Below are 13,077 nucleotides of genomic sequence, written 5' to 3'. Positions count from 1 at the left end.
AACTAAGAATTAAAACTAATTCCATTTGTAATGCCATTGACAAAATGAAAAATTTTTTCAATAACTCTAACAATTTCATATAGAAATATACATAAAAAATCTCCAAAATGCTTATGAAAGGAAAGGTTAAATGGATATTCCACACTTAGACACTAGAAAACTACTTGATATTATAGTGTAGATGTCACTCATTCCAAAATTGGTTATACATAATCCCAATGACATATGTAGTTAGTTGTTCTGTAGATATCAATAAATTTCTGTTAAACCTCTTTTCCAGGAGGTCAAAGAACCAGGAAAATCAACTTAATATATAATGAACCAAATTGAAGGACTGACAAACTCCATTTCAAGTATCAGCATTGATATACAATAATCAGCATAATAGTGACAAAATATATTTACAGAATATATGAGAATGGAACAGAGTACTAGAGGCCAAAAATATACTCAGACAGAAATTAAATCAACTGCATTTTACAAAGGAGTAAGGTATATACCATGCAGCAAAATTGTCTTTTTAAAAATGCCTCTGGAACAAGTGGACTTCTGCATGCATGAGACATATATGAATTCTGTATTTTTTCTGTAATTATTCTAAATTTTGAAATATTTTAATAAGTCTGTTTTAACAGTATTTAAATATGTTGATGTCTAGAATTATTTTATCTCAATAAAATATGTCCCTTAGCATAGGAACTAAAACTGTAAAATATGAAATACTAAAATTTACCACATCCCATCATATCTGAACAGATTAGGAAGTACTAAGTAAAATATAGCAGTCAGAGAAAGAAACATATCATATTTTCTCTTCAAAATGGAAGGTTAAAAATGTCAGTCTGAATACAGAATTGTGCTTTGTAAGGACTGTGAAAGCTGCGTGATGGGAGACAGGAGGAGAGTTGATTGTTAGTAATAAAACAATTAGATGGGAAGAATAAGGTCTATATTCTATACCACAATGAGCATGAATATAATTTATAGCTATCTATAAAGTATTTTATAAATAATTATGAGATGAACTTGAGAGCTCTAAAAAGGAAACTATCCAATTAATTCACCTGACTTCACTGGTACACATAGATGCTTGTATTTAAACATCACAGCATAACTCATTAACATCTGCAAATCTGATCTGATAAAGATTTTTAAATCATTTTAACATACAATCTATCTTGATATGATCATTATACATTGAATATGCTTCATGTTCTCAGACTGTCCAAGGAAACAACTAATTTGACTTTTTGATTAGCTGAACATAAAGCTTTTGAAATCAGAATAGCAGTTGTCTCTTTTCGTGTATAGGACAAGTCTCTTGAGCAGAAAATGATGGTGTGGTCTGGAACATTCTGTTTTGTTCTATATCTGGATTCTTGTTAAGTAGATATTTGCCAAAAATGCCATACAAAATTTGAATTTTAAATACGTATTCTGCCAAATATGTATCTCCCAGAAGATAAGAATAAAATAGATCCATGTTGTTCCTAATGTACTCTTATTTCTCTTCTCCTTTGTTGCCCTTTGGTTAATCTCATATTGTTACAGTATCTGACTTTGTTACCTGGCATATTGTATATACGTTCATTTGTTTATTGAAATAGGAAAAGGAATGGGGAAGGAAATGGGGACAAATACATGAGAAGGGATATCAATGTGTGAGAAGTAATGCACCTACTACGTGGCAAATATAACTGTAACCTCTTCATACATTCCAATAACAAATTAAGTGGTGGGAAAAAAGAATAAAATAGCTCCACATTTGCATCTTCTTCCCTTGTGAACGTTTCAATTATGTACCAACCAATATTAAAGCATTTAACCATGGTGCCCACTCTCATGAAATAATACAAAAATCATTAATATTTCCCTTAGGTACAATATTTTGCTACTATTTGTGGAAATATTTATCTTACAAAACTTTGCTTACATAAGAACATAAAGGTGCATTTTGCAATTAGCCATTACCCCATTTGAGCTCTATGAGGCTCAGGAATAATTAGCAAATTATGTTCCCCCTCGGGGACAAGGATTAAGTGATCTCATAAATTGTTCTTATGGAGTAAAGAAACATGGATAACAGAGAAGGACTTTTGGGTGAAGGTGAGTAAATCGACAGTTTTCGTGAATTTCCATAGGGTCCAAATGACTATAGTACGTATTCCATTCTATTTTTTAAAACCTTCTTTTTGGTCAATCATACTTGTTTAATTACCACATCTAGCATTGAATTTTGAAATCAGAAAATGTGTTTTCAACCTTTTTCCTTCCTTTTTAAAAAATATACATTTTTTAAAAATCTTTTCATATTTACACAAAAGAGTCTTGTGGACAACCTTGTAAACAATAAAATAATAGCATTCACATACTTCAGGAAACGAAATGAAAGTAAATCATTCCACACATTTGTTTAACGATGCAGAACTGGGTAATTTTAACTTAAAATTAGTAGTTTATCCATCTTAAAATGGTAAAATATGTTTTTCAATTACCTAGTGTACTTTTTACATATATGAACATGGATATAGTTAGATTGTATTTTGCAGTATTTCAAAGGCTGACATTGTTTAAACAATGGGAGAACTCAAACAAGCAGAAGGCACTAACTTCTATTTAGGGAAATAAGTGTTGCATATCTAAAATCTCTAACAGAACTGCGAAGAGAGCTAAGTGGTAAAGGCTTTATATATAGCATGCCCATGCCCCTATCCTGGATCTCCAGGATAAACAATTGAATGAACACATGTTACTGACAATAATCACTATCATGAAGCAATACTGTCACCATATGGGAGAACAAAGAATAAAATTTGTATAAATCCTGATGGACCCAAGCTCAAGGGGGCCCCAAGAATGGCACAACATTATTTAAAGAAAGCTTTCAAATGAGAGTCTTGTGTGGGGGAAAAAGTCAATTTGTTAATGGAAACATCTTTGTAAATATCATTGATACTTTCATCAGTCTGCTATGCCCCTCTTTGTCACTAAATAAACAAGGGTGAAGCTCTCAAGTGTGTAGGTGAAGAAAATAGGTGTCTGTAGTACAGGATTGCATGTTTCTCTCTGTGTGGTTTCCAGGAGGTTTCTGGAACAGAAACTCACCTCTTTGCATTGCTCTCAATTGTCCCTATGAAGGATATATAGATATAGATATAGATATAAACTATATATAAATTATTTGGGTTGACTGTCTCTTCCTGTTTCAAAGTTTGATCTTCCAGTTCTAAAATTCTAAATGTACTCTGGGTAAAGAAAGCTGTTCACTGGTTCACTCTTCAGACAGTATGTTGGAAATGAACTTTACAACTTGAGAGGTGTGGGCAATGGAAAGTGGGAGAAAAACATGGGAAGGGGTAACAATGTTCAAGAAGTAATGTACTCAAAAGCTTATGAATGTAACTGTAACCCTCTATCCATCACCCTGACAATAAAATAAAAGTTTAAAAAGGAAAAAAAATTGCAGAACTGCGATTCTGTTTTGTGATAGGCTCTTCAGCTCAAATGTCTGGATGACCGAAGACATTTTTCAGGCCACCCATTTGCAATTTATTGAGATTTCTGTTGAAAGGAGCGAATATCACTTTGTGGCATTTGGTGATATATGAAAGAGTTGATGTGATGATTTTTTTTTGCCAGTCCTGGGCTTGAGTTCAGGGCCTGAGCACTGTCCTTGGGCTTTCTCAAGGCTAGAGCCCTACCTCATGAGCCTCAGCACCACTTCTGGCTTTTTTTTCTTCTATGTATGTGGTACTGAGGAATCGAACCCGGGTCTTCATGCATGCAAGGCAAGCACTCTACCACTAGGCCAAACTCCCTGCCCCTGATGTGATGATTTTTAAAGTAGCCTGTGTTCAGTCACTGTGTCAAACATTCTTAATGCCACCTGATGCAGCAACCAGCTGCCAAAATCATTTGATCACTTTTAATGTCACTCTATGGATCCACTTCTGGAAAACCACACAGCACTGAGTATAGCTGTACATGCCTGGATATGTACATCTATGTATGTACCCATACCTGTATGTGCCCTAACTATACAAATATAATTATGATTCATATGCATTAGAATATAGACCTCTGTCCATGTTTAATAGTAATATGACTGTCATTACAAAATATTTTCAAGTGTGCCCTCAGATTCCAACATGAAGAACGACTCGGAAGTTACCCTGTTCATATTGAAAGGCTTCACAGACAACGCTCAACTGAAGGTTATCTGCTTCTTCCTGTTCCTGCTAATTTATCTTTTTACCCTTGCGGGAAATGTAGGGCTGATTCTATTGGTGATTGGGGATTCCCGACTCCATAACCCTATGTACTATTTCCTGAGTGTCTTGTCTTCAATAGATGCCTTCTATTCTTCCCTTATCACCCCAAATATGTTAGCAGATTTCATGTCCAAGAAAGTCATCCCGCTGTCTGGCTGTGCGGCACAGATGTTTCTTGCTGTGACCTGTGGGACCACAGAATGTTTTCTGCTGGCCGCCATGGCTTATGATCGATACGTGGCCATCTACAACCCGCTTCTCTATACAGTGAGCATGTCACCCGGGGTCTTCGTCCCCCTCATCCTTGCCTCATTTATCGCAGGGTTTATCCATGCCACGATACACACAGCGGCCACGTTCAGCCTGTCCTTCTGTGGGTCCAATGAAATCAGGCATGTCTTCTGTGATATCCCAGCCCTCCTGGCAATTTCTTGTTCGGACACCCATATCAACCAGCTTCTCCTCTTCTACTGCGCGGGGTCTATTGAGCTCGTCACCATCCTGATCGTCCTGGTTTCCTATGGTTTCATCCTGGCTGCTATCCTCAAGATGCGTTCTGCAGAAGGGAAGCGCAAAGTCTTTTCTACCTGCGGCTCTCACCTGACAGTGGTGTCGGTTTTCCACGGCACGGCTGTCTTCACCTACGTCAGACCCAACTCTAACAATGCTCTGGAGCAAGACGTGGTCGTGTCCATGTTTTACACCATCGTGATCTCCATGATCAACCCCGTGATCTACAGCCTGAGGAACAGAGATGTCAAGGCAGCTGTGCACAAAGTGTTTGGGAGAACCAGGTTGCTTGGTAAGGTGCGCTTTTCCCACTAAAATCAATCAATCAATCAATCAATCAATCATTCACTTACATGGGATGGAACTGATGCTCTGAATGATAGCATCCAGAGGCTGAGGAAAATGACAATTTAAATGCATCATGCGATGATCTTCAGTGCCTATATTGTAAAATAAAAACACAGGCTGCATTGTCTTCTCAGTTGTTTTGATTACCTGAAGAACAACAGCATCCCTTTCTTGTCTACAACATTCAGGATACTATACGCATAAATTTCTGCATGTGTTAATTCTAACTAGAATATGTAAAACATGTACATGTGTGTTGGGAGCCAGAGTGGGATCAAACTGTACCTTGATTTGCATCAGACAATGGCTTTATTGTCTTATTGTTTTCTGGCCTTATTCTGTTTAAATGACCTGAGATTTACCATATGAATGTAACACCTGGAAGTTCCTTGGGTCTCTAGAAGGGAGGAAGGGGAGTGGAAAATAAACGCGGCAGTCTCGGCAGTCTTTGCCTGGACTGCGGACATCCCGGACCCGGTGTGTCTGTCTCTCTTCTATTTCTTCCTAGTCCTTGCCCCCTATTTCAGGAACCCCAATCTGCGAACCCTGGTTTGCTGCCGGTTGGCCCCGGCACATGTGCACAGATGGTGTAATGACTAATATTGTACAAATATATCTGGTTCTGCTGTATGCCTCAGTCTTATTTTATTTGACTCCTATCATTTACATTTTAAATAATTTTAACATTTCATCTGACTGGTTTGAGTGACTACTACATCTCCAAGGGAAAAATTACATAACAACAAAAATCCCTGCTTCCATGAATAATTTCCATAAGCCCTAACAATTTTCCACAGCATTATTGAGAGTTTATTCCAACTCGATCCCAGCCTGTGGCTGACACTAATGATAATATTCTTAAGCTCTTAAGAAGAGTAATTGGGCTTTATCCATGAAGGTAAATTGTTCTCTGTTCTAATTACACTGTCCAAACAAGAATAAAACTGATTGTTAGCTCCTTATAGGCTGCATTACAATTTTTATCAATATTATGCCTAAATAAATTTAAAGAAAAAACTCAAAAAGGATAAATTTATTCTGTGGTTCCTTCAGACCCAAGCTTCCAGCCTTCATTATGAGCAGTGTTATTGGTCTGGCATCTACCCACATTTTGGCTCTATTATATTTTGAGACTTTGCTCTGAGATGTAATACTTACTCAAGGCTCAGGATCAAGACTACAATGTAAGAAACCAATCTCTGCCAAAGTCATGCTTGAACCTTCTTATAGCATTTCTCATATTTACTGGGAACCTCTATCTCAAGCTGATCTATTTTTTTCTCAGTTTTTTTCCTTTTATTTATTCTTAAAGGTTTTAAATTTATGAATACATTTTGTTGCTCAAGGATTTCCTTCAGTGATGCATTGTACCAGAAAAGCATACTTCTAGGATCTTTTCCCTACATACAGACATATAAATTTAAGTTATTTACATAATTCATCAATGTGATAGCAAAAAAATACACTACAAAACGTGACTCATAACAGAGTACACTACTGAGTAACACACCTGGACTTTTTCTGAGATACTGATTTCATTTGCTTCATTCTTTCAATGTCAAAAGTAAGTCAAAGACTTTGATATTTATTATCAATACAAACTAGAATTTCCTTCTTTATTTGTGATTATTTTTATACATTCATACAGATAAACATGACTGTTCATACTATAAAGTGTGAAAGTCTTCTTCCCACCCCCACTTTGGTGGGTCATGGGGCTTGAACTTGGCCTGGGCTTTGTCCTTGAGCTCTTCAGCTCAAGGTACCACCTTACCCTTAAGATAAGCCCCACTACCCATTTTCTAGGAGTTAATTGGAGATAACAATCTCAGGTTCTTTTGTGCCCAGGCTGGCTTTGAACTTTGATCCTCAGATCTCAGCCTCCTGAGTAGGTAGAATTATATGAGTGAGCCATTGCCCAGCTAGAAGACTTTTTAAAATAAAACAGCATTACAAAGGATGATGAATTTACAGTTTAAATATTTCTAAAAAATACATCATAGACATCAATCACAATGATTGTTATTGAAAACCATACAACTTTAAAAAGTATATACTTGTGCTGAATTAATAAGTAATAGGATATCCAGTGGTAACAGGCTAGAATATTTAGCTAAAAATATTAACATTATTTGAGCATACACTGTATAACAAATAAACTTACAGAATTAAAATTCTATAGTAAAATGATACCAATTTAGCTGAAATGCATATAAATGTAGTCTGCTTCATTGAATACATAAATTTGTGCTTCACCATAATGTATGAGCATTAGTCAAGGTAAATGAATACATACACCTGTGCATTTTTATACTATAATGGAATTAGTTCCAGAAGTTCTTTCATAGTATTTGTCTATATATTTTATACAATATATTTATATGCCCCAATACATTATCTGGCATATATATGACATACACAAATATGGTAGTGTATAGCACTATATAGTATATAGTAGTATATAGAATACCTAGGATATATTAATATTCAATCTTATTAAATCAGAAGCTGGGATTTATTGTGGTTCTATTAAGCTGAAGGTTGGAGAAAAACGGGATGTTCCTAATACAAAGACTTGAAGCCTTGGCTATGAAGAATCAGAGTTCTAGATTTCTGTGGCAAAATGTTATACTTATATTTACAATTATGTATCGCACATTGAAATTTTTAACAGTGCAGATCTCATGTAAAAGATGATGAAATACCTGAAAATAATTCTAATACATATCTTGAGATGTTTGGTTCTTGAAACCACTGTAGTAATTTCAAGCAGTCAAGCAGCAATTGTTACTTTTATTGTAAGTTCTTTACAAGATTTCTTTCCAAGAAATGCAAGAACTCAAAAATGCACAGAAAAACCAGTATAGTTAGGATTCCTATAAAACTGCTACACTGGAGATGGATGCAGAAGAATTTCAAGTTTGAGAGGAGAATTGGGAAATTTTAGTGAGAACATAACTCACAGCAGAAAGAAAACAACAGAAATATGAGTATAACTCACAATTCAGAGTGCCTCCCTAGCAAGCACAAGACTATGGGTACAATCCCTAATTGAGAAAATGGAAATTATTTTAAACAATTAAAATCTTGTCCACCCTTGGGGCTGGGAGTTTGGCCTAGTGGTAGAGTGCTTGCCTAGCAGGCACAAAGACCTGGGTTCGATTCCTTGGTACCACATACATAGAAAAAAAGCCAGAAGTGGTGCTGAGGCTCAAGTGGTAGAGCCCTAGCCTTGAGAAAAATCCAGGGACAGTGCTCAGGCCCTGAGTCCAAGCCCAGGACTGGCAAAAAAAAAATCTTGTCCACCCTTTGTAACAGGGTAAACTAATTCTACAGTGAAACCCTCTAGACACTATGTTGGAAATGAACTGTACAACATGCAGGGGACTGGGATTGGGAGGAAAAAAAACTGAGGGAAGATGAGGGAGAGTTTTGACACTGTTCAAAATAAAGTATACTCAGTACCTGACTTATGTAATTGTAAGCCCTCTGTACATCACCTTTACAATAAAATTTTGTTTAAAAATTTAAAATATTTTGTAATGGTTGTTCAAGCTACTATGCTCTCTTAGTTGTATGAAATATATACTATAAGATAATTGAAGCAATAATTTACTATCTACATGAGTGGTATAATATATTCATATAACACATACTAATTACACATCTATTTATGTGTATATACATATTATGTTCATATATACAGGCATATTATATACAGAAACATACAAAATATACATTATACATACTATATATAATATGTATTTGTGAGTACCATGCATTATTACATAATATGTCTAATACATGTTTTTCATTTGTCTTTCTTTCCCTCTGGAATCAAATTTACTTGGAAATTTTTTTCTTTCATGTTCAGGGACTTAGTTCTAAAACAAGGAAATCAGTGTGAAGCTCTTCAGGGACATGAGCCACATAAAACCTATCCCCTCGCTTTGTATACCTGCCTCAATGGTGCGTCTCAGCAGACCTCGTTACAGGTAGGGCCACAGAAGATATTTTTCTTACTTCTCTGTCTAAATGTAAATTACAAATACATGTGAATAATTTTCTTCACAAACCGGACTCCAGACTAAAAGGCTGTACCTTCCCTTCCAGGGGGCTCAGGTCACCATCCCTGTAGATACATAAGACTGTTTTACTTCCCACTATAGCTCACTATAGAATGAGAAAGGACTTTTTTTTTCTGCTTTGGAACAGGCAAATGTTGTAGCAAACATTTTAATCTCAGAAAGGAAGCTTCTGTGAAATATGTAATGTGAAGTTTCCTAAAGAAAGGCTCAGAAAGTCAATTAAAATTAATAACAAATGAGCAATTTTCATAGATATTTTTGCATTATTCCAAGCAAAAAATTATCACTTGACAAAAGCTCAATAGCTTTGTTTATGTGACCATAAGATGTTGTGAATTGAAATGAACTCTAAGGTATGAAAAAAATAAAAGAAAATATCTCTGGCATTGTTAGTCTTTATTTGGCAAACTCTCACAGATATGTGGAAAATTTTCATGTTTCTTTGTCCCAAACACAGTACATGCCTAAAAAAATTAAGGCAAATCCCAGGGACTTAGAAAGAAGCTCAGTGGAGGAATGCTTGTTTATTGTGCAAAATGCCCTGGGTTTTCCCAAAGAATGAAAATTAAAAGTGCAAAATATCACCTGTTACACCAGGAAATTTAATTTCAAAACCATTAACGTTTAAGTTTTATTGCATTCTTATTTTCACTGTAATGTTTTAGGAAATAGGATAGAAAAGGTAAGTAATACTGATTATAGATTAAAAATAAGTTAAAGGAATTTGAATCTGAAGGTTTGGCTCATGTGGTATTAATCTTCAGCAAAAAGAAAGCTCTGAGATACTACCCAAGCCCTGAGTTCAAGCCCCAGCACTGGAAACAACAACAAAAAACTCAACTAAAGGTAGAGTAAAATCAATTAAGACACACCTTAATTAATTCAAGGGGAAGTGGAATAACAGCGAGTGGAATAGCCAGGAAGTAGTATCATAAGAAACTAAGAGAGAAGGATGTAAGTAAGGAGAGGAGAGCAAAATGGGAAAAACTGGCTAATATGGCAAAAGAAATGAGACTGAAAAGACACCACAAAGGGTAAATATTGAGCTGTAAGTCTGTTGACATCTAAAGAAGGATGTGACAGAAATGAACAAAGAAAATCTCAAGGTATAGACAACATTTCTCAAAAGTACTGAAATTCTCTGGGAGAATTCAGGCATGGTTTTGACGGAATAACAGTGGAAGCTGAGAACAGGATGATTGGAAGTCATATTGGCTTATTACCCCTTTAAGATCATTCACACACACACACACACACACACACACACACGCATCTGCTTGCTGTGCATATTCAATATTTTCCACTCATTTATATATCTATTCATTCATTAAAATAACAGCAAATACATTGAAGTATATATATATATATGTATACAGTTTACAAAGTTACTATTTCTTTAACAAAACATTTAGCAGCAGTGTCTAAAAGACCCAGTAATTCTTTTTAATCATCTTATGAATATTTCGGTTCTCTTTACAAGATGAACACAGCAACATCGATGGCTTCCAGGAATCACACCCAGGTGACCGAGTTTATCCTGCTGGGGGTTTCCGAGCGTCCTGAGCTCCAGATCCCCCTCTTCGTGGTCTTCCTGTTCATCTACGCCCTGACAGTGATAGGGAACGGGGGCATCATCACGCTCACCATCGCTCACCCTCGGCTGCAAACCCCCATGTACTTCTTCCTGCGACACCTGGCCATCATCAACCTGGGGGACGCCACCGTCATCGCCCCCAAAATGCTGCTCAACTTCCTAACCACCCACAAAAGCACCTTGTACTATGAATGCGCCACCCAGCTGGGCGGCTTCCTGGTCTTCATCGTGGCGGAGATTGTCATGCTGGCCGTGATGGCCTACGACCGCTACGCGGCCATCTGCCACCCTCTGGTGTACACGGTGCTGGTGTCCCCGAGAAGCTGCCTCCTGCTGGCTTCCTTCGCCTACCTCTATGGCCTGCTCACCGCCCTGGTGGTGACCTCCTGCGTCTTCTCCGTGTCCTTCTGCTCCTCCAACATCCTCAACCACTTCTACTGCGACAATGTCCCCCTGTTGGCCTTGTCCTGTTCCCAGACCTATATTCCAGAAACAGTGGTGTTTATCTTCTCTGGGACCAACTTGTTTTTCTCCATGCTGGTGGTTCTGGTATCCTACTTCAACATTGTCCTCGCCCTTTGGAGGATACGTTCGTCAGAAGGGAGGAAGAAAGCCTTTTCCACCTGTGGTTCTCACATGATGGCTGTCACGATCTTCTATGGCACTCTTCTTTTCATGTACCTGCAACCCAGGACCAACCATTCCTTAGACACGGACAAAACGGCCTCCGTCTTCTACACTTTGGTGATCCCTATGCTGAACCCTGTGATTTACAGCCTCAGGAACAAGGAGGTAAAGGACGCTCTGAAAACGTTCCTGAAGCGTCATCCCTGCCAATCATGCAAACACAGGTAACTTGAAAAGTGCAACCAATTTTATTTGAGAGGATTGGTTCCCTGCACCAGGCAATCCCTGGTGAGTGAGTCCCTGATTTTTATTTTTTATTTTTTGAAAAAAGCAAAAGTAATTGATTTTATCCCAGATGTAAGTGCTCAGAAAAGAAAGCAATATATCCATATTATAAATTATGAAAGTGGTGTATTTAAAAAGCAAAACATAATATGTCAGAATATAATATGTCTCATGGTTCCAAAGCCTGGTAGTAGGTGGTATGTGTGTGTGAGGATCATTTCTTGGCAGATATCAAGGCTCAGAATTTTCTCTTACCCAATCATATCTTTTATTCAACCATTAAAAAAGGATTTTTTCTCTGTGGCTCCTTGTTGCCCTCCCCCATTTAAAGCAATGGATATTATTATTTTGGTTTTCTATGTGCTTATAAAGTATTGTGATCTGAGGCAATCTGTATTACTTTTTTTAACTTTTTTCTAGGTAATTTCAGCACCTTGTATTAAAATCTGTGGTATTAAAATATTTGTTATGAAAGCATAATATTAAATCTCATGTCTAGTATTTTTGTTTGGTATGATTTAGAGTAAAAGGTTATTTGACCAAAGAAAATAAAGCAAACAAAAACAAGACAATGCTCTGTTGTCCTGAAAGCCTCACATGTTCTCCCAATTATACTGGAGGGGTGAAAATAAATTGAACCTAGCTAGCTTTTTACCAGATCTCTACATAGAAAATATTACTAATGCATAAAGATCTCGTGAAAAAGAAAAGCACTGAAATGTGAGGTAAAGGAAGAAGATACATTGGGGAGAAAGGAGTCATAAATCAAACAAATTCAGGAACTAAGGTGATTTGGTTAATGAGTCAGTTTCTAATCTAGTCAAACATAAGCAGAACAGGTGAAAGCAAATTATTTCCCACAATGACTTGGATTCCTGCTCTCAAGAGACAATACCAGCAATAGTCTCCTAGTCTTCACCACTAAGCATTTTATTTTTTCATGTGTGTGGTGGGTGTATCAGCAGTCTCTTCCTCCTTAATTTTTTTTGCTAGTCCTGGACTAGAGCTCAGGGACTGAGCATTGTCCTTGGATTGTTCTCAAGGCTAGAACTCTACCACTTGAGCCTCAGCACCACTTCTGGCTTTTTCTAAGTATGTGGTACCAAGGAATCGAACCCGGGTCTTTGTGCATGCTAGGCAAGCACTCTATCACTAGGCCAAACTCCTGGCCCCTCTTGGAATTTTATAAGATGATCAGTTCTCTTGCATTTTTTTCTTCCCTCCGTCCTCTAGAGATTTCCTATAGCCATTTTCCTAGCTCTATTTCCAAAGAGCAAATTATGACTGATACATTTCTGTTAAAATATTTCCCAAAATTAGATCTTCTTTCCTACTTCTTCCTTTGTGATTATGA

General features: G+C 36.9%; 2 protein-coding genes across 2 annotated transcripts; both read left to right on the top strand.

Annotated features, from left to right (window-relative positions):
- The first annotated feature begins 4,148 nt into the window (after positions 1-4,148).
- On the top strand, positions 4,149-5,096 carry LOC150052690 (olfactory receptor 5T7-like). Its single transcript, XM_090349195.1, has one exon. It carries the CDS (start codon positions 4,149-4,151, stop codon positions 5,094-5,096), a length of 948 nt encoding a protein of 315 aa, XP_090205321.1.
- Positions 5,097-10,715: 5,619 nt separating this feature from the next.
- LOC150052689 (olfactory receptor 8J2-like) lies at positions 10,716-11,666 on the top strand. The gene has a single exon (XM_090349194.1). The coding sequence runs from the start codon at positions 10,716-10,718 to the stop codon at positions 11,664-11,666; it is 951 nt and encodes a 316-aa protein (XP_090205320.1).
- Positions 11,667-13,077: the final 1,411 nt, after the last annotated feature.

This window comes from Megascapheus bottae, chromosome 16 (assembly GCF_031878675.1).
Source record: "Megascapheus bottae isolate mThoBot1 chromosome 16, mThoBot2.hap1, whole genome shotgun sequence".
NCBI classification, from domain to species: domain Eukaryota; kingdom Metazoa; phylum Chordata; class Mammalia; order Rodentia; family Geomyidae; genus Megascapheus; species Megascapheus bottae.
This window is presented reverse-complemented; position numbering and strand designations above follow the sequence as displayed.

What these genes read in the sequence shown, in the direction of transcription:
- LOC150052690 (XM_090349195.1), top strand. Translation starts at nt 4,149, where the DNA reads ATGAAGAACGACTCGGAAGTTACCCTGTTCATATTGAAAGGCTTCACA.
- LOC150052689 (XM_090349194.1), top strand. Translation starts at nt 10,716, where the DNA reads ATGGCTTCCAGGAATCACACCCAGGTGACCGAGTTTATCCTGCTGGGG.